Here is a 23050-nt window from a genome sequence, read left to right as displayed (position 1 = left end):
CATATTTAATACTAGAGGTAGTAATCCACAGAATCTGTCAATTGAAATACATATTAGAAATGTATCAATATCTGTTGATCAGTCCAGTGCACACTCACACTCAAGATCTGGTGCTTTAATCCGATATGAAACCTATAAAAATTATACACCACAGGAAATAAATTCTGAACAACTCAATAACAAAGTGTTATTTGTAAGAGTTAATGCTGTAGTTGACCCATTGTCTACCAATGATGTATATTGCCCACCATCAGTTAGCGTTGCATTATTACTGATGACAGGCGCTGCCTGTCGCAGTAAGTTCCTAATTTTAGAGTTGAAAAATATTTCAGATATCAATTATTTTGGCATTTTTTACACTATTCTACCGATAGTCATAACATGTTCTATTATATGTTCTTAAGCCAGTAAAACTCTTTCAAAATCGATTGTTGTTTACCATTTCATCTTTTGATTGTTTGTTTTGATTAGATTCCGTCTGAAATGACATCACGGTAAAATGATGTTGTGGTAAAAAAAGTAACTTTGTGGAGAACGTACTCTATGAAAGTAAAAAATAAGTGAGTGATGGTAATTTTGATGACGAAATCTTTAGTGACCTTTAGAAACCTTCAAACTTGGGAGTGGCTAAGGCAAGCTAATAATCCGCATAAATTTTATTTTTAGTGGTAGATTTGGTATAAATTTAACTGTTGCCAGGCTACTAAATACTTAAAATATAAGATAATAAAATACAATTTTAACATGTTATATGGTCGTATTTGTTTTAATTGATCCTAAACATCCACAATGATTTCCATTGAAAAATTAAAAATTAATTCATTACCCGAGGGTAAAAATAATTGAATTTTAATTGGTAGTCAATTCAGGTTTAATATGAAATTCAAGTTACTCTACGACAAGCGAAGTGACTCTCATTTTCAGTGGTCTCATGGAATAGGTCCTTATCTATCTGGGCCTTATTCATATGTTCAAACTCCACATTTTTTATAATATGAAAAATGTTCCGATTCACACAAAGTCAAAACATCACAGTCAGCTTCAATGTCAGATTCAGTTTAACACCTTGGACTGAAGATGGTTGCTCACAGTGAGGCAGAACTATCTCAAGATACTACTAAATGTGTTAACAATGTTTTGATGCAGTGTGAACGGTTACCTCCTGCATTTAAGAAATTAAACTACTATCAAACAATAAGGTTATACCATATTTACCGTAAGAAGTTTAACTTCTTGCTTCAGTTTAGCTGCTTTCATTTCTGCAGTCTCTGCTCTTTTCTGTAAGTAGAATACAGGAAGATAGAAAAAGCACACACCACATAAAATACTAAATTTTAGAAAACCATTAATATTTTAAACTCAAAGATACCATGCATTGCTCATAGGTTCGGAAACCACATATTTCCATATCACACATGTATTATTTAAAATCAATCAAGAAGAATAAAATACTACAATATGATAAACTTAAGAATTGGAAAGTTTCCAAACAAACTAGATTCTTAACATAAGTTGTTCATGCAAATTGACCAAATTAAGAACATACTTAGAAAAAACCTAAAAATTGTATTTAATAAAAATTAAAAATATTAAGCAACATTTGATGAATACATCAAGAAAATATACTTCATTACTCATGTCTCATAACTAGATTCTGTGTTTGATGAATACATCAAGAAAATATACTTCATTACTCATGTCTCATAACTAGATTCTGTGTTTGATGAATACATCAAGAAAATATACTTCATTACTCATGTCTCATAACTAGATTCTGTGTTTGATGAATACATCAAGAAAATATACTTCATTACTCATGTCTCATAACTAGATTCTGTGTTTGATGAATACATCAAGAAAAATATACTTCATTACTCATGTCTCATAATTAGATTCTGTGTTTGATGAAATGAAAGTGGGAAATTTAATATTGTGCTGTAGAAGTAAAGGTGGAAATCATGGTGTAAATTTATACAACTAATCATAATATTTAATATTAACGAAGTTTGAATTATGAAAATTAACATCATTCAAGTATTCGTGCTAAAATTTTATTTTTTTTCCTTTGTTGCATACTTGATTATATTTGATTTAAAAATCTTCGGTCTTAGGATAAAAGGTAATTATTGTTTGATATTAGACAGATGTCTACTCTTAGATAAAAAAATACCGATACCCGAATTTTAAAGTTGACCACAGAGTAACTAATAGAGGTACAATAAAGGGACTTTAAAAAAATGTTGCTTGTTTATTTTCTGCACTTAGACGTATAAATAAAAGAATTTACGAACATTTAACTTCCAGTTTTTATGCCAAAACAACAAAACAGACTACCAGTTTTTGGTGCTTTTTAACAATTAATACTGCAACTTTGAAATTCCATGACTGAAGTTTGTGATCTGATTAAGACCACGTTTGTATATACAGGAGAGGTACAAGTGTATTGTTTTGAGTATTTAACTTTCAAATTATACAAAAATGTTGTTATTAAAATACCATCTTAACTTTTATTCTTGATTGGGCAGTCCAAATTTTGATATTAGTCACACTGGGGAGCTCTTAGGTCTTAAAGGGCGGATTTGTCTGGACAGTCTGGCGGTTTGTGCATTCAAATGAGCAGATGCCGGCTACGGTAAATTAACAAAAGCTGCTTAACGAAATCTGTGTTAAAAATTAAATTTTTTAAAATAAAGGTTTTACAAAACTACATGCCTGAGATAATGATTTAAATAACTCCATAACAGCAAGGGAGATCAGCTAAGTTTTCTCACAGTCCCTCATATAACCATTTTGAATACTTAAGAGAGAAACATTTAATTCAGTTTCCCAGATAACTGTTTTTGATCACTTGTCCTTACTTAGCAAAATTACTTCTGTGCTACAACCATTGTTTTCTTTGTCATCAATTTGTATTTAGTGTATGGAAGGAACCAACACTACATAATACTCACAACTGCACGAGATAAGTTGTCCTCAACTTGCCGCACCATGTTCTCGAGGCTGGCTGCATCGTCGTGGTCTCGACTACGCAGTATCCTCAACTCTGACTCCAATGACTCGTTCCTAACACACATGTACATTTTAACTGTATTTTGATCTCTCTCATTCGTCTCTGGATAATCTCTTGCTAATGTTTGGCCATCACTTCATGCATGTATGGTACAGATCAAAAGGACATGTTTTGGATCTATTGTATTGTTTTTATATTTTCTTGCCAAAATGAGTGTTAGCCTATGATAAATGCCACACTTTCTCATATTAGAAACAATGTGTGCTCTAACATACAGTTATCAACAGGATAAAGATAATAGTGTGTTATATAATGTAATTACAAACTATACCAGAAAGAAAGAATTAAAAACTCTTTATCAAGTAATTTTTTGTCAAATTTGTTGGCCAAACAAAAACATATTTTTACTGAGCTTACAGATTTTTATGTTTAACTAGCGGGGCCCGGCGCGCTTTGCTGCGCATTTCAATAATTTTTTTGCAAAAGTTGCCCGCAGCGGCTTCGCACGCAATTTCCCGTTGAAAACAGTACACTATATTCACTTATTCTTTTTCTATCACATTCTAAAACATTTGCTGAGATAATTGATAGTCGTTCCATCGTGAGCCTCTTGGGCGTATTATTATGAAGGTATGTACCATATTCCTGCCTCTATCTAGCTGTTACCCACGGCTTCGCACGCAAATCTTAAGAACCGAAGTCCTTATATTACTTAGTAAATTTTTTTTTTTTACTATAATAAATTTTAGATTAAATTAGTTATATCTCCGATGCCACGATTGAGCTTGCTTTGTTGTCTCGATCGACGAGAATATGTACACACGGAGTTTTGAGAACCATACTTCTGTCAAAAAAAAACAACTAAGGTTGATTTTATAACATTTCTTTATATTTGTAGCCAACGTAAGATAGTAATTATGATATCTGCATTACTCTTCTGATCAAGCATGAGCATGGTTTATATTAAATAAATATTGCAGTTAAAGGTGAATTTTTACGTCAAATTTGAATTGTATTATCTGGATAGTAAAGTCTAATGTTTAACAGTGATTGCAAAAACAGTTTAAAACAAAAATTTGTCGTTTCTCTTAAGCTTACTCTATGCTTTAAAACTATAAGTGTAATATATGTTTTACAAAGAACAGCTGATTAAAAATTTGAAAAGACGTTTAAACATATGTTTGCTGCAATGCATTTCTTATGGGTATTTCTGTAACCAGTGGGGCGGAATCCTGAATCGGGAAAGGGATGGGCATAGCTTATAAACCTTCTCCGTGGAAAAATACATATACGTACAAATTTTCATCATGATCGGTCCAATAGTTCACGATTCCATAAAGGACAAACATACAAACATTCAATTTTATATATATAGATTGGATTTTACTTTGTACAAGCACAAAAAATGTCACACAAAACATTTTTTTACACAATACTTGCAAGTGCAGATGCCATCAAAGTCAAATCAGTGATTACACTGATAATATCCTGATAAGTTTTTTTCATGTAATCAACCAGTAACAATGAACCATCAATTGATCTTTTTAGAGAGCACAATAATTGATCTCTATATAATATAAAGGTCAAAAGTATTAAAACACATGTGAGTCTAAGCTTCTTTTAGTGTTTTATTACCCAATACAATGTTAGAGAATGGGTAATACAATTAGAAAAAAGAAGCAAAACAATTTTTTTTAATAGAACAAAATATATTTTGTTCAACAATACAACAAATTAAAATAACAGAAAATTTTTCAAACATTTTATACATTATATGAGCAGAAGGGTAATTACACCAAAAACTTGTTAAAATTGCTGAAAATATAGATACAGTTATTTCAGATGTTAAACAAAATTTAACAAGATGTAAAAAACTCAACATAAGGGAGTTTGTTCCAACTGGCAAAGAAAACAAGTCTTTGTTTTGAAGCTGAGCTTGTCAAAAGAAAGGGTATCCAGTACTTTCAAGCATACTATTTTTATGCTGCAGAAGTAAGTTGATTGACAGGAAGTGATAAATAAACGGAATCCTGGACAGAAACTGCCTTTTATTGAATGAGAATAGTGAAAACACTCAAAGTTCTCCACCTATATTGACTGAGCTAACAGAAATTAAAACTTGACCAGTTAGAGTTAGCAATTAAATCCGCACCACCTGAAACTGCAAAAAGAATAATCTCTATCCTGAGGTGACGCTGGCTTGGCCAATACAGCACAGATCATCTTGGGGGAGGAAAGTAAGTATTGGGATGAAGAGAAATATATTTATTATCTTCCTACAAGCACTTCAATATTAAAAACAGACTACCCCCAAAGGGAAATGCACTGACCTGACCCGAAGGAAGAGCCTGGAGTGTATGTACAGTCCTCAAACTGACCAAAATAATGATAGTCCAGAAGCAAATGCAACAACCAAAATGCCTCCATCTAATCAACTGCCTTCAGCTACAGCAAACTAAAAGAAGGTGAGATTCTTGAAGAGTTCTTTATAAAAAAACATTAATAACCTCAAGAAAAAGGCCATAAAGGAGCTCTCCAAAGTGTCCCAGCAAGAGAAAAATATGAGACCCCAGTAATAAATGTAATATCAGATAATGTTCCAAACGTCAGCAAAGCAAGAAACCTCAAAACCGCAGACGTCCTCAATAATTTGTTACAGCAGGCTCAATAAAAAAAAAAAAAAAAAAAAAAAAAATACAAAAAAATAAAAAATAACACTAAAGAACCAGAATGTTTCTGTGCACAACAAACTAGAGGAAAAAATATCTACGAGAGCAACGGACTACCATCTTCCAGTAAACCACACATACAATATTACAGGAAGCTCTCATACATTGGGCAAAAAGTCTTCAACTTGCTTCCACAGAATCTAAGATCAATAACTGAAATGACATCTTTCAGACTGGCTGGTGGGTCACCATTTTATTCAATGAAAGAATACTTTGATTCAAGATGATTGACACAATAAAGCAAAACTAGAACTTCAAAAGCTTTTGTAACTCATGTAACTTATTGATGAATGTGCATTTCTTAAAGAAATCATATTAAAGATCTTTCTGATTTAATAAAATTTGAAGACCTTTAGCAGATGAATTTTATAACATTTTTGTTTTTAACTATAGAAAATGCAGCTCATAAAGAATCTTGAAATGAGATCATACAGTAATATTAGGTTATAACTTTGAAAGCTAGCTGAGTTCTGTTATAACTTGCAGCTTAATAGCAACTAATAGTTAGATCAGCACAAGACCTCAGGTCACGTGCATTGAGCTTGTTAGCTACACCTCAACAGGAAAAATACCAGGTTATCCTGATACCTATACATTACGTATGTCAGTTGTCTAAATATACCTACATACACCTAATAATTACAAAAAGTAATTATTTTTGCTTTCCTTATTTCTTAACATCATTGTGCCAAAATTGTCAAAGCTTTTGTTAAAATGTGAAGTCAAATGAGTTGTAGAAATCCGAACACCACCACAACACACATGATAGTTATAGCGAAAAACGCTGGTGTCAACATTGTATAGGCATCAGCGTTATAATCGTTAAGAAGATTTAAACTGTGTACACTTTAGCTAATCTTACCCTGCACCTATTACATTTTTTCACTTGCCAATTTCTGTAGAGAAAATTACTTAACTGAAATAAAAGAAAACGGTTAATTGATTGCATTTTTAAATCATATTTTACTTACAAATGTATTAGAGAATTACAACAATTAAGAATGCTTACCTCCTGATTTGATCTGAAAGTTGTCTCCGAAGCGTTTCTTGGTCCCTTCGTAACCTGTCATTCTCCATCTGCAGCTGCAACAATAGAAGTTGACAATACAAATGAATCAGTTATGCTGGGACTGTAACATTTCCCTTGAGTTTTTTAAAAAGTCTATGGCTCTTATTGTGTTACCAGTCAATGTTTTGAATGTGGTAAATAGCTACTGTTCACCATCAAGAAGAATGATATTCTGAGCATGTAACCACGTATAACTACACTTACTGCTTGTGCGTGTGAGTGAGGAGGAGGGATGTGGGGGCTGGTAGGCTCGGAGGGTGGCTGTCCTGCATCGTTCCGCCGTCCACTATGAATCGGCCCATCAGACAGAAAGTCGGGCAGGCTGGTGGAGGCCCCCACCTCGCCTCCGGTGGCAGGCAGGTCGAAAGGCAGACCCTCTGGTAAGTCTAGTGGTAGGACAGGTGACTCTGGTCGTTCATGTCTAGTAGCTGTCAGATCAAATGGTAAGTCCCCTGTCCGACTAGGGTTCCAGCCATCATTTGACGCTCTGCAAAATTACATCAATATATACAGAGTGTTTAAGAAATGTGGAAAAATAATTTGGGAGTTGGGTTATTAGGTGAAAATAAACAACAACAAAATTCCGTTAACACTGGTTTATTTTGTTTCATTAACCGTCTGCCTGTCTGTCTGGGTTTTTAATTTTTTTAAATATGACTCAGAAAAAGTTTTACTCTCACTTACATTTCATTCAATAAATTGACTGCATGAGAGTAGTAAATATGCATTTATTCATCATCTGTTTGTAAGTTATAAAATAATAAATATGTTGCTTTCCAACAAAGCTATCTTTTATGTGTCTTTAAAATACTTTCTCTTTTTTTCTAGACATTTTTTTAACACTAATAAAAGGCTGCTATTTTAAATTGATTAATGATAGATTTTTTCTTTGAGCAGAAAATAATATCCTAATAAGATATAAAAACGTGCAATATTATAACAATGTAACTTAAACCGTTTGTAAGTTATGTTTAAAAAATTTTTAAAACACAAACAGGCGTTAAAAGAAGAGAAAAACACAACAGTTTTCGAGGGACTTTTTTTGTTTATTTTCACCTATTCAACCGTACACCAAAATATTTTCCCACATTTTTAAACACCCTATATATCAGTATCCAGAATTTTATGAAATAAATCTACACTGAGTTTTGAAAGCACGGTATGTACTTCTCCTGTTAGGAAATTATCGCACAAAATTTTATGAGTCTAGTGCCCTTAGGAAGGAATGTCCATTCTTGGTAAGTTAAATATTTTTGTGGAGTCATTTCATTTTTAAATTTAAAAGCCTACATTTTTTCACTAGACAAACTCCAAAATTGGAATGAAAAATAATATATTAAACTTAAATGTCTTATAATTCCATCAAAGCATTCAATGCCAGAAAAGGTATTTAGTAAAGAATTTATTGTGTTCTACTTTTACAAACAAATTATTGAAAATATAGTGAAAGGTTTACTCTAAAGTGAAGGGTTTACTATTTACTTGATGTACACCAGGCCGGGAACTTCTATTTTAGTTACTTTGATTTCTGGCTTCCGAGATATGTACATAACATCGTAAACATATCATCACTAAGAAAGATACATAAATAAGAACTGTGCCTACCACATACAGTTTTAGATATTACATTGCTGTAAGCGATGATTACTGATTTATGTCTATGTTTATTAAGACACTAGTGTTGCACTAGGGTTCTTTTTTATGCACAGCCTAGTTATAAAAATATTGTTCTTATTTTATACAATATATATAAGTACAGTTATAAAAATAACAGTGTAATAAGTGCTTCTATAATTTTAAAATTTATTTTTTTACTGTAATTTAAAGAGTAACCTTGAAAAAATCACGAATAACAATGACCAGGTTATTATACTCATAATGTCAATTAATAGTAGGTATCAAGTAACTCCCAAGACTGGCAGTAGGCAGGCTCAAGAAAATCCCTATGTTGTAGGGTGGGGTTAGAATGACAGCTAAATCAAATTAATTATCTTTAGATGAACATCAATGGATAAGTAGGTGTTTCTTGGACTACAGGGTAGTTAACATATGAGTTTGTTCTCATTGAATTCCGAAAACAGAAGTAAAAAAATTATTAAATACTTATAATTCAGTGTGTATTGTTCATTTACATTTAAAAAAAACACACACACACACAACAGGAAAACCGATAACTGCAGAAATTATAATGGTTATAAATCAGAACTGAAACTACAACAACAGATAAATCCGTGATAGGTACAACTGTAAATTGACAGTTATGCTACTACATAAGATGCAGATAACTGAAGTAGAATTACAACTATCACTATAATATAGACAAAACAGATACAAAAACTAATAATTAAAAATCATTAAAAAAATTGTATATTGAATACTTAGAAGCGAATTATTCTAGTATACCGCCACAGAATACTATGGAACCTAAAATAAAGGAAATTATTATATATGTATGTGTATATTTGTATGTGACTGAAAGCAAATATACACCTATATATTTAATAATCTAGAGCAATATGGTCTAATAATAAAAAAAATGTAGTGATTTTTAATATTCTATATAAAATGCTATTTTTAGCATCACATTCCTTATACAGAAACAGTTATTGAATAAATGACTATTTAAGGAAAACATATGCAAAAATATGTACACACTAACAAAATCACTTTATAGCTTTGAAATATTTTTCTAACTTAGGCTAAAATTATATATTAGGAAAAATATTTTATGCATAGAATTCAACCTTATTTTAAAGTATACATACCTGTTAACGTTTGCATTGTGCCCATTGCATTACAGACAATATAATATCAATCTTTTTTACCAGAAAGTTGTTAAGTTGTTAATTATCATGTTGTAGATGTAGTGACGTGTTCCTTGGCATGAAACAATTGATTTTTGTTTTTGTACTACCAGTGTTACTAACATCGAATAAGTAAACAACATTGTTTTACTAGTTTTAAGAAACATAAAAAATGTGGATAAATGAAATTACTTGGTAGAAGGGAAATGAGTTTTCAAAACATTCAAAGGATCAGGAGTTGGCTCTTTTTGCTATAAAAAGCAATGTTTGATAGATCATACATTTTCATTCAAAGTGTTGACTATGTTCACGGAATAGTGACTTTATACTATTTTGTGACACTGTCCCCACCACCTATCCACAAAATGAGATAGTGCCAATTAGATTAACTCAAATTTTATGGCTGGATAGTTCCATCACCAACATAAACTTAATTTACACATTACATTTTCATTGACAAACCATGACAAATGGCGTGTTGTAAGTTTACGTACTGTACACTAATAAAAAAATTATACATATAGGCCCAATTACATCATCAACAAATCACTTACTCCAATCCAAACTCCGCCAAATTGTTCATATCCACAGACAATGGCTGGGAAGGCTGGTTCAGGTAACACTGCTCGATGACGAGATGGTCTTGGACAAAGTCCGGCAGGCCCGAGGTAAGCTCGGGATTGGCGATGAGGCGAGGGGTAGAAGGGGATTTAGAGGGGAACACTTTCGGGCGTGCCCCTCCTGACACATCTCTGTTCAAGAAGTGTTTGAAAGAGAACGGGTTTTCTTCCCGACGAGGGTGGTCATTGCTAGAGCTTGAACCTGTATAGAAAACAATCCACTTTCAGAAATTGAATATAATATTCTTAAATGTTGTTGAAATTTAAGAGTTAAAAAAATTAGCTATTATTTAGTAAGACTATCACTTTTGGTTACAAGATTATCTTACTTCTTCGTTGCACCTGAATAATATGGATTTTTTTTATTCCAAATCAATTTTTCACACTTGATATGATCATTTGCGTCATGCACAAACTTGCCTATAAATGTTCTACCACAATGCTCTTGGCACTATGAACACAAAATTATGATCCTCACATGTCTGTGGCAGTTGTGTCATCTACAAATCTGAATACATCAAAAAAGGTTATAAAGTAAGTTGTTACCTGTAAAAAGACATATAACTAAGCTCAGCAAGGACCTCCCCGGTACAGCAACTTCTTCCTTGCTTTTGCACACATACTTTTTATTAAGACTTGTGATCACCTCCAATTGCATATCGGTTCCTTCCATTTTAAAATATGATCCAGGATGTATTTAATAATGTTTGACTTAATGTATCTCATATAGGATCAAAAATAGCTTCTCAAGTAATGAGTATGTATTTCATCCCCCTTCTTCCAAATTTATCTCCAATTTTGTTTACTTGAACCTTAACTTGTCCTGGGACACAAACAAGTCTTGTGACTGTGCTCTTTAACTGATTAACTGCTGTAGTTGTATATACAAGACATAGGCTTATTTACCAGAGAATTGGTCATGTCATATATATTTCAATTATTTAATTGCATATCTTCAAAAAGATACAACAAGTGCTACAAAACAGTACAAAATGATGAACTGAACATAGAATAATTGTTTTCGCATCAATATGATAAAATACTTTTGGAAAAGTAAGAGGAATAACAATGAAAAAGAGTTCATGTGCACAATGCTAACAATGACATATAAAGATGCTTGTTTTTTTCAGAATCCCGCACGTGCTGTGTCAGGCACATGGGATCATGTATGAAATAAAAAAAAACTGTTAATAAATAAACATATCTGAACTGTGAACTGTGAACATACAACAGTGTATGTCTAACAACTTAATAATTGGAACCTATCTGAACAATTTATACAATAATTATTCTTAACAGTTATTTATTAAAACCAATTTTGTTGAATCAGAAATAAAATAAATATTAACATGTAAAATGAAATCTAAAACAAAATTTATGAGCCCTAAAGTAGTTTTAATTAACTGTCCAATATTTTGGATGATAATTCGGGTAAATGTGGGCAGCAATGGTCTCCATATAATCATGTGTGCGCTGATAAAATAGTTTTGTGCTGATAACACAATCAGTCTTTGGTCCGAGAGTGAGTTTCATGTTTGTATGTAATATTTGTTTGTAACAAGAGTAGGCCCATGAACTGTTTTGTGTTTTTTCAGTTCGTTAATTAAAACCATTTTTGCCTTTATAGTATGACTTTTATAGTATAACATCATATAATTATGCCACATTTCAGTACAGCTCATGCGCAGAATTAAAAAAAAGTTTATGACAGTAACTGATATAATTTTTTTACATTACACACAATTTCTGTCCTCAATATGGGAACAAAAACTACGTTAAGTATATACAAAGTTCAAGAATATGATGGAATTTAATGTTGTTCAGCTTTACATCAGTTGTTTTCATTTATTACTTGTCATCGATACATAACGTATGTTCAAATCACGATAGAAAGGAATTACACAACATTAAAATGTTCTTCTACAAATTTAAAAATCATATTAAAACTATGTAACGTATTAATAAAGATTTGTATAATGTTTCTAAATAAAGTAGTTTACTCTATATTTTTACTTATAAAAATTAAATGTAAAAAATTTTTCCTCATAATCAACAGTAGAATCTTTTGTAAAGAATAACATAGTTATACTTAACTCATGATATAGGTTTATGCTGACAATTTGAAATTGTGTCAGATATTCAGATTAAAAAGATGTTTCGCTGACACAACAAATATTTTTAGATAACATAACCTTCTACTTTCCATTCTAGTAACAGTTATTACTTTAAACTACTTGTTATAATTATATATTATAAATTGATTAGCCATACACTGAGGGACGTTACATGTAGATTTATTTGACAGTTTCAGTTGTTTACTATTCTTGGCGGTTTTACTTTTACAATACGAATTTTTTGTCAATTACTGGTCTTTGGTTTCCCTCTTTTAAGTGAGGTATAATATTACAATACCTAAAATATAAAATAATAATAATATTACCTCAAAATTATTTTATCCGAAAAAAATATAATTAGAATAATGACTACATTATGAATAATGTTTGACTAGCCTACTTGAACTAAAAGAAAAAAAAAACAGAATATTTATGTTATGTAATTTTTAGAAATACTAACTTGTTATAAATTAGTGACTGTTCTAAAATACTTAATTGAACAAAATCCATCAATATTTTACTCAAATAATTAATAGTAAAATGTTAATTGCAGCAAATGCCTTAATGTGTGCTGGAGCACTCAAGATCCATCAGTATATAGCTTTTGACTTTGTTATTGTCAATAAAAGACAACACGTTTAATACATGAAAAAGTGTTTAAGTTGATACAAATTAGTTATTGTTAAAAAATCAGTATCGGTTCAGGGAAGACTTAATAAGAGGCCTACACTACATTATTCAATTACTATTATCGAACAATTTGATATACTCGTATTATCCAACTTCGATATGTAAAAATCTTACACAATAAGAGTTATAATAAATTACCGTAGCAAAAAGAATCTCATAAATAACAGTTTTAAAACCATAAATTTTACAATACCATTACAAAATAACAAAACCAACTATGGCCTAGACTTAGATATCAAAGAAACCTTACAATAGATCTTGTTATACCTTGCCCAGCTTGATATCAATAAGTAACTGCTTTTGTGAAATGGAGAAAAGAATTCTCGGGAAGACTTTAATAAGTGGCCTACACTTGTTATTCGGTTGTTTTTATTGAATGGTTCGATATATTATCCAACTTCGATATGTAAAAATCGTCCACAATATAAGTTATAATAAATTACTGTTACAAGAAGAATCTCGTATATTACGATTTTAAAAACATAAATTTAACAGTGACATCACAAAACAACAAAACCAACTATGGCCTAGTCTTAGATATCAAAGAAACCTTACAAAATTTATAACTTACCCAGCTTGATATCAACGATTAACTGCTTTTGTGAAATGGAGAAAGAATTTCTCCAAATGGGTTACCAGGAGTAATAAAAAACTCAAAATATTAATTACTTTTAATGGTTTATTATTTTTAAAATTAATATAGCTAATAAGTTGAAATCTATAAGTTAAGTTAAATAAATTGTAATATCGAATTATTCCTTTGGATAAAACCATCGAACTATTCGATAAAAACAACTGAATAACCAGTGTAGGCCGCTTATTAAAGTTTACCCGAATGTTCTGATGTATTACCAGGAGCCAAACCCACATGTTGAAGCCACTTAAATAAATCTCATAACTCGTGAGAAATATCTGATATATTTTCCTCATATTCATCGCCATTTTCAAAGTCTCAAAATATTAGTTACTTCTTATTGTTTATATTAAAATTACTATAACTAAAAAGTTGAAATCATATGCTAAGTTAAATAAATTGTAATATTTAATTATTATTATTGTAGTAAAACAATTAAACCATTCGAAAATAGTAATCGAATAACGAGTATAGGCCGCTTATTAAAGTCTAGCCTTCGTTCATTATATTCTTAGTTATACTTAAGTAATATCAATATAAAAATCCAGGTGCACTAATCGTACTCTACCCGAAATAACTCTTAAATATAAAATTATTAGTGAACAAAACAACGGGTACGGTCCAATAAGCGGACCCGGTTTTTTTATATCGAAGAATATAATCATCGATACCTAATATTCGCATATCGAATCATAGACTATCAATCGATATAAAAGTAATAACAATCATATGTTTTAAATTAAAATGTGAATTTAATGATGTAACAAATAATAAATGAACATAACCAAAATCAGGGAAACTCATAACTTTAACTAAATGAAACAGAACGAAAAAGTTTTTACTAAAGTTGTGTCCACCATTACCTTCTTTTTTGCATCTGAAGACGACCATGATAGCTCCTCTGACAGTTACATTTGTTACCTTTCCACAAATATCACATAATGGATTCTTAGGTGCTAACCCAACATCCTGAAGCCATAAAAAACATATTTTATCGTCTTTTAAAGCAATTTCGTGAAGCTTCCTAAGATTGACGGCCATTTTTAATACACAATGTTACTTATATGAAATTAAAAATATTACCTTAATTGTATTATTTGAAAGTGTTTACAGCTGTTCATATAGATTATTTGAGTTAATTGTTAAAAATAATTAATCAGTATCGATTGATTATATCGATGGTTATGATTAAGTAATATCGTTTGCCAATTTCGATATAAAAAAACCGGGTCCGCTTATTGGACCCTACCCATTGAATAACGAGTATAGGCCGCTTATTAAAGTCTAGCCTTCGTTTATTATATTCTTAGTTATACTTAAGTAATATTGATATAAAAATCCAGGTGCACTAATCGTATTCTACCCGAAATAACTCTTAAATATAAAATTATTAGTGAACAAAACAACAGTTAGTATAATAATAATACTCTCTTGTTATAGCCTGGATAGTTTGAATCTGTAGCCTAGCCTAGGCCTATATAAATTTTTATTTGTAGAACAACAAAAATTTTGCTTCAGTAGGTATAAGAGGTAATTCTACCAATGATTTGGAAGTTATTGTTAGCTTATTGCTAATCAAATAAAAATAACAATTTTTGAATTTAACATTTGAATGTAAATGAAATCCTAACCTGCTAATCCGGTCTCTGTCGATGATTTTCTTACATTATGTCTGTTGTTTCCCAGGCCAATATCTGGTCCAATAGAAGCGCCTTGTATGTGTTCATCATCGGAATTATCGTCATCATTAGAATGTCTTGAATTATTTCTATAATAATTACTATTTTCATTGCCCTTCCCATCACTATCAGCCATGATTATTTTCTTAATTCCTACTCCGTCAGTCGCCAAGGTTTGTTTAATCGTCGAACTTCGTTATAATCAGCTGATTTAAAGCGAAAAACAGTCTTGTCATCTATATAAAACAGCTGACTCACAAAGGCGGGACAATTTAAATTTAAAATCAAAATGCAAATAAGACTGACGACCCCCTCCCCTCACTATTCTATACCAGTCAATATAGTTTGGTAGGCTAGATAACCTTGAGAATGACCTCTACTCTCTAGACTGGACTGTAAACAAATAGAAGCAGACTTGCAGCTCGTGCATATCCTAACATTCAACCAGTGTCACACTAGGCAGCAAACACTTCAGATTAAGCTGTATGAAGAATCTATTTCTTTGTTTACATGAATAAACTTTGTTTCCTACAGACTAAAATCTGAAGCTTGAGAGCAACAGGTGATTTTGTAAAGCCACTGAATTCTTCTCAGAGTTATTATTACTGTATAAATTAATTTTTCTTTTACTTTGTTTTTATGTGTGTTACATATGAAGAACTTAATAAAAACAGTTGGAAGATTTCTCTGTACAGGTAAATCAGCAGGATTATCATACATGTTTATACTAACAAAATTTTATTAATGAATTTAGAATTAATATCATTCTAAAAATTAAGCTAAGTTTGAAAAATGTGATTATAGTATTTTTAACTAGATAAACAAAATATAAAGTTGAGGGAATAATATATTATTAACTAACAAAAATTATAATTAAGCAATTAATTTTAATGTTAGAATTCATTATAATTTACAAAAATTTTGTTTTACTTAAATTATTATTTTGTTTCACATTTGATAATACCAGTACCTAAACAATGTTGTAACATTCTATTTAAATTTTTATAGTTGTTGTGCATAGTAATGTAAAACTATATAAATATTAGAATTTTTTATTTTTTATGAGCTCAGATTGGATATTTTGTTGTGATTTATAGTAACTCACTGAAATAAATATTACTAAATAAATAAGTATTGTTTTCAGATCACCAACAAAAACTTAAAAATGTGTCATCACAAACGGTTGTCAAGCAGACTCAAGATATTCCCAAGCTTCCAAACTGTTCACTCACTCCACGACCCTATGAGGTAAATAATTATTTCTCTTGCTTTGTAGACCATGCAGAGATCACTCTAAGCTGATTATGCTACTAATATGCCATGTGTTTTGAATTTGAGTGAGGTTATTTTCAATAAATGAATAACGTAATTTCTCTTAGATGAACTCAAATTCTCTGTTAAAGAACTTTATTATTATTATTATTCCTAGTAAATTTCTTATTTGCCTGGCTTTGCCTAAAGATCTAGAAGATTTCATTGATATTGCTGTGATATACTAATTAATGCAGCATATTTTTGATTTCATTTATTGACAGACAATCTAATAAGTTAGAGACTAGTTGTAGAATTTTTAATATAAAAGAAAAAATAATGATAGAAGTAATTGAAAATAGCCAATCAATAACTTGAAATGTGTTTGTAAATGATATTTGGAATTTACTTCCGATTCAGGGTCAAAAATTCAGAGAATCACCAATGGCCAAAAAGTGTGTGTGATTGCTAAGTTTAGATGTGGTGGTTCATTAAGTCAATATCCTGAGGTATAAGGTTCACAAAACACTGGGTCCGAATCATTAGGCTGTTTTGTTTGTAGAAAGTTCCATGATAAAGTAAGCAAACAACTCTTCAGATATTGTGACACATAGAAGACAGAAGTTTGTCAGTTCAAAAAGCTGAGGACAATCAATCAGTTATTCTATGTAAGGAGACAATATCTTAAAGGCTTCTCCTTAACTCCAAAAGGAGAAGTTAAATTTGGGTTGCAATGGTCTTGATAGTGACATCAAGACTGACCAAACCGGTGATGGCCAACTAGCAAGCATGATTAATTTAGAGTTGTTACCTCTGATATTATCTGGTGACTATGGTAATAGATAATTATTCAAGGTGAGGTTGAACATAAGCCATGAAGAGTTCTCCAAATGCAAAATGCTGTTCAATAAATCAGGAAACTCAGTGAATAAGGCCAAGACATTTATTTGCCTTATACAGACAATTTGATACGAGGCTCATAATTCAAGAGGGAAATAGAACCATTCCAAGGTCTTTGAATCAACCCTCTTCACAATCAAATTTCTATGATGGTACATAAAACATCAGAATATTCCAATTTATCAAGAGATACATATAAACATATATCACTGATTAGTCTTTATTGGTTTTATACCATTCTTACACTTAGTATAAACTATTTTTGAGGATGGAGATGATGTGGGAGTACAGATTCATGTTATCAGTGAAAATAAGATGTTGAACATCAATAATTGTGATATATATTGTTAATAAAAAAAATTAAACAAGGAAGTATCAAGGGGAGTACCCTGTGGGACGCTAGATTTAACCATAGAGTTTTTAGATTTGTCTGAGTGAAACATGACAATGGGCAACCCTGAAGACAGCTAAACTACTTGAGAAATTTTCCATGGACCAATTAATGCCACAAATTTTTTCACTAATCACTTATACAAATAAGCTAATAAAATGCCTTGGACAAATCAAGATAAATGAAATCAACTTGTTTCTTGGCTCTGAAGGACGATTTTACTTAACAATAACAGTGTAAGATTGCTTTTTACTGACCTCCCCGGCATAAATCTGTGCTGTTTGTAGACAGTAAGTATATGGAGAAGCATTTGAAAGTATTTCACGAGTACCTGTTTCTCAAATACTTCACAGATAGATTGTATTAAAATACGGTGATAGTTCTTGATATGGAATCTAGAGTCAGGTTTGTGGAAAGGGGCGATGTAACTATAGATTTCAGTGTATGAAGAAATACTCTGTACTTTTTTGAAGAGTAAGTGTTGACAGACATATGATTCTAATGATTTTGACTATATCAACCTTTTATAATACAGTATATAAAATATTATGCAAAGTAGTCCAATCCCATTTCTGAGAATACAGTTGTTTCTTATTATTCTAGAATATATTGAGAATTTTTAGCATGTAACTGTTGTAGATGACAAAATATGTCATATAGGAAGCATCTTGCAGTAAAAAAATGATCTGGAATTTGTACTGAGATATTATTGAAAATTATTGTATAAACTGAATTTATGGTCTAAATGTGTTCAAATTTGGAATGTCGAGATATTCTTTGAACGAGTTCTATTGTTCATAGAAAATTGTCTTGGAACAGGGACCAATCCCTTCAGAGAAAAAATGAAAACCAATAACTAAAACACCTAGAAAGTTATTCTGACTAATTATAGTTTGATTGACCCATTAAGGTGACTGGATTTTTTAAGATATTTGTTATATTCAGTGATAAAAAAATAAGGAACAATACGTTTTGAGATCTGCAATTTTATCTAACAAACACACTGTTTTATTTCCTTGCTCACTATTTCCAAGACAAAAATTAATTATTATCAATTAAACTAAAAAATACAGATCACAATAGGTTTGTATGCTATAATCAATCACTGACATAACACACTGACAGTACATAACATGTCATAACAACAAAGATCCTATTTACAGCATGAAATTGCTAATTTATGTTTCATTATTAATACAAAAATCAAGTTGTGACTAAGAATGATAATTAGTTTTTAAAGTAGGATAATGTGTGCAATTTATACATCAGATTGTTGATTGGTTTTCTGGATTTTGTACTTGATTACCAGGGTCCAAGTTACGAGAAGCTGGAAAAGATCAAACAACAACATGTGATTCAGTGTATCCGACAGTACTACAAGAAGCCTCTGCTTCTGCATGAGGGGCATGGTCAGTGGCTTTTTGACCAGAATGGCAACCGCTACCTTGATATGTTTGGAGGCATTGTTACAGTCAGCGTGGGACACTCACATCCGTATGTTCAGTTAATTGAGCTTATCTACTTTTGAGCTTATTCTTTTTTTTAAAACCTCTCTTATTGACTTTAAATAATGATCATCAATGTGCAATGCCGTCTACTTTGGTTTAAGTTGAACTGATTACAGTCTATGATTGAATTTTACCTATTGCAAATTTCAGTTTTTATTGGCCTTGAAGTAAAACAAGAGACTGATGGTGACATCTTTGTGTATCTAGTGTGAGGGTGTAGTCAATGCGATATTGCTTCACCAATCACACTGTTACTCATTATATGTATTAGCTGTTCTAAAAGTTGTCTATTCAGTGCCTCAAATTATAATAACCATTATAAATATAAATCAATTGTCACTTTCAAAAGTATCAAACCAATCTTATAATATGTATTTTGAAAGATGCCATTCATAATTTGAAAGTTATTCATAGATTCAAGATAGTTTCTTAAATTGATTTTTGGTGTTGGGCTGGTAGTTAGCTGGTTAGAAGGGGATGACTAATCTCCTACATCTTATCAACTAATTCTTAATTGTATATTCAATTTTTTTACTTGTTTTATGGCCAGTACCATATTCTATCATGCAATCAGATTTTAAAGAACCATATAATAATATCAGTGTACATTAGCCGTGTGTTACCAAAAATATGTTCGATAAAGAAGATATCATCAAATTGTCAATAAGTAGGTAGCCTGAGATTAAAAAAAGCTGTATTAATCATTGTTGGTTATATTGTTTATTGGTTGGTTAACCCCTTAACCGTTTTCTTTCTGTACTTTAAACTATGTTGATATAAAAAAAATTTCTGAAGAGGAAAACGTAGATGTTTAATCTGCTGGCTTGAACATTAATCTGTTATAACTCTACTAGTTCTATAACACAAGGAAGTTGATTTTTATTCAGTTACCATTTGGGCCTTACATTCTTCATCTTCAAATTTTATCTTATAATAATTGAAATATTTACAAACTGTTATAAAGTTTGTTCTCTATATACAAGTTCTTGGATAAATACTCTATGTACAGCAACATCCATCTTTGACAAACATGCACCATAGCTAAAAAAACTCACAGAAAAAGATTATAAAGGAGTAGCTCTGGGTAAAAAAAAAACTTTTTCAGGAAAGTTAATGAAGCACTCAGAAAGCAGATGGAAAAACTATGGCATACAACAAATATCTACATGCATCCGAAAGTGTATGAGTATGCAGAAAAACTGGTACAAAAGTTTCCTGGAAAACTGAAGGTAATTCTCTATATACAGAATATTTCAAAACCTCAGTGTAATACGAGTATATCTATAGGATAATATAATACTACACCTAACTTTAAACTAATTCAAATTTGTATAGTGTTTCATGTGAAATATTACTGCAAAAACTGCTAAATATAGTGGTTAAATGTAGATATTTGGATATTTTTGTCATATTTTACCAATAGAAAACAATTTGTTTTACCACTTTTGTCGTAAAATATGGGATCCCCTAGGATCTATTATAAATAACATTGCTTTTTTTAGTTTATCTGACAGAATTGCCACCAGCCATAAAACAGCTCACTAAAATGTGCTTGTATGCATATGTCATTAACATAAAAATGTCTAGCAAGTGTATAATGACTTGGAACAATCATCTTTTACTGATATTACGATATTAAGACTGATTTACTACTTTTTAAGCATCTAATAGGAAACAGAAGGACGTTTTAAACCTTATTTATAGATAAATGCATGCCACAGGATGAATATATGACTAAATGTTTAAGTTCAGTAATTGACCAAATTTTCAGTGTACATAGTATGTGCCAGATAAATAACGTTGTTTTGATTCATTGTTATCAAATTTTGAAAAATTTTATCATTGTATTCCCCTTTAAGTGACTTCTGTTTGCATTTTTATGCTCTTCCATAAAGATTTAAAAACTTTTAAAGTTTGTATGATTACTTGTATTATTGAGATCTAAGTTAGAGATTAACATTTAAAGAATATCTGTCTAGTTTAAAAAAATAGTGGTTTTATATATTTTGTGTTAAATTTAAAATGTGCATTTTTTATTATAGCGTAGTTAGTTAAATGTTTTTTTTTTTGCAGAAGTTAGGTTCAATTGAACAGTAAGTAGGCATTTTATAACATAGATTCTATTAATGCTGCTGCTTTTTTTGCTCTTTATAGGTTACTTCAGGGGTTGAATTTTTTGAAAGGCAACATATATTATGCATTCTATTCTCTACTTATAAACATTTGTAATTCTCTCCATACTACATAACAATATTTAAAATAATTGTGAAGATTCAAATGCTCAAAGGAGGAATATTTTTCAGGTTGTGTATCTTGTAAACAGTGGGTCGGAGGCAAATGATTTGGCAATGCTTTTGGCTAGAATTCATACAAAAAACTATGACATCATCTCATTTCGCAATGCCTATCATGGAATGAGCCCATACGTCATGGGCATCACTGCACACTCCACCTGGAGGTTTGAAATTCCCGTCATGCAAGGGATACATCATGTAAGTAAAACATTATTGCTAACTCTTGGGTGAATACATAGTGCCATGTGTGTGTATCGGTCAAGTAGTTAGTAATTGGATTCATTGTGGTCAATTGATGTCTCAAATGCTGTGGCATCACTTAAGTACAATTTTAGAACCATATTATGTTGTGAACTGATAACACATGTTCATTCATACGAACCAATAGAACTTATTACGGTATATCATACTTTTTAATGTGCAAAGACAGGGAAATTATCAAAATATGTTTTTTTGTGCTGGAAATCCACAACATTTAGGTTCCATTCTAAAACATCTTAATTTCTTGGAAGAAATCTTAATCATTGTTTTAACTAGTTATTTCCAAAATCTGTCGAAATATTCCAATGTTTAAAATTCACTTTAAGGTCTACTTTCCCTGAAGTACAAGTACCAAAAATACTCCTTACACAAAATAAAATGTGGTTTATTATTTAACTGATTCAGTCAATTTAGAAATTTATATTATAGATAGATAAAAATCAATAACATTATTGGATTTAGAAGTAGGTGGATTTCCTGATTTTTTTCTTTTTTATTTATGTGTTTTTTTTATAAATAAAAGTAGTGTAATGTATTTTTTTACTGCTCATCCGTTTGCTTACAACACACACATTTTTATATCTAATTGAAATAAACTATAGTATTTCTACTACAATTTAACAAATATCAATTACCAAAAACTTTATAAAACTTGTTACATAAATAAAAAAATATGAACAAAAGAAAATCTATTTGTATTGTTAGTTACTTAGTTTACCCTATATTTTACACTGAAGGTTTCTTCAAAACCATTGAAATTAATCTATTTTGTCAAGTACATTGTCTTCAATCACTAAATTTGAATGAAGCAGACATGTTTGTAAGGCCATTTTATTAACTACAGGAGTTTGTTGACAGAAGGGACTAATGTTTGTTAATTGCTTTGGCTGGTGATAAAACTATAAAATAATTGATTAGTTAAAAGTTTAATATTATTGACGCTATTCAATGGTTTAATTAATAACATTTCATAAATAAAAAAGTGTTTTTTGTTCTGAAAGTAACAAATTTTGCTGTCTGATGTGTTAAAACTATAACTGATTATATGGTTGTTAGGAAATTATTCCATAGCCCTAACTACACATGAACATGCATA

The 23050-nt window shown here is 30.7% G+C and overlaps 2 protein-coding genes across 2 annotated transcripts; one reads left to right on the top strand and one right to left on the bottom strand.

Moving 5' to 3' along the window:
- Window positions 1–1200: 1200 nt before the first annotated feature.
- On the bottom strand, window positions 1201–15635 carry LOC124355605 (endosome-associated-trafficking regulator 1-like). The gene is made up of 6 exons (XM_046806768.1): window positions 15302–15635; window positions 10167–10434; window positions 7013–7295; window positions 6749–6822; window positions 2952–3063; window positions 1201–1278 (listed from the first exon to the last, which is right to left on the bottom strand). Exons 1-6 carry the CDS (start codon window positions 15483–15485, stop codon window positions 1201–1203), a joined length of 999 nt encoding a protein of 332 aa, XP_046662724.1. The 5' UTR covers window positions 15486–15635.
- A 101-nt stretch (window positions 15636–15736) lies between these two features.
- Window positions 15737–21939, top strand: LOC124353833 (alanine--glyoxylate aminotransferase 2, mitochondrial). The gene is made up of 5 exons (XM_046803854.1): window positions 15737–16044; window positions 16494–16597; window positions 19201–19385; window positions 20505–20628; window positions 21703–21939. The coding sequence occupies exons 1-5, from the start codon at window positions 16002–16004 to the stop codon at window positions 21922–21924; spliced, it is 678 nt and encodes a 225-aa protein (XP_046659810.1). The 5' UTR covers window positions 15737–16001; the 3' UTR covers window positions 21925–21939.
- Window positions 21940–23050: the final 1111 nt, after the last annotated feature.

This window comes from Homalodisca vitripennis, chromosome 2, assembly GCF_021130785.1.
Source record: "Homalodisca vitripennis isolate AUS2020 chromosome 2, UT_GWSS_2.1, whole genome shotgun sequence".
Lineage (NCBI taxonomy): Eukaryota > Metazoa > Arthropoda > Insecta > Hemiptera > Cicadellidae > Homalodisca > Homalodisca vitripennis.
The sequence above is the reverse complement of the archived record's forward strand: the minus strand, read 5'-3'. Positions and strand labels throughout refer to the sequence as shown.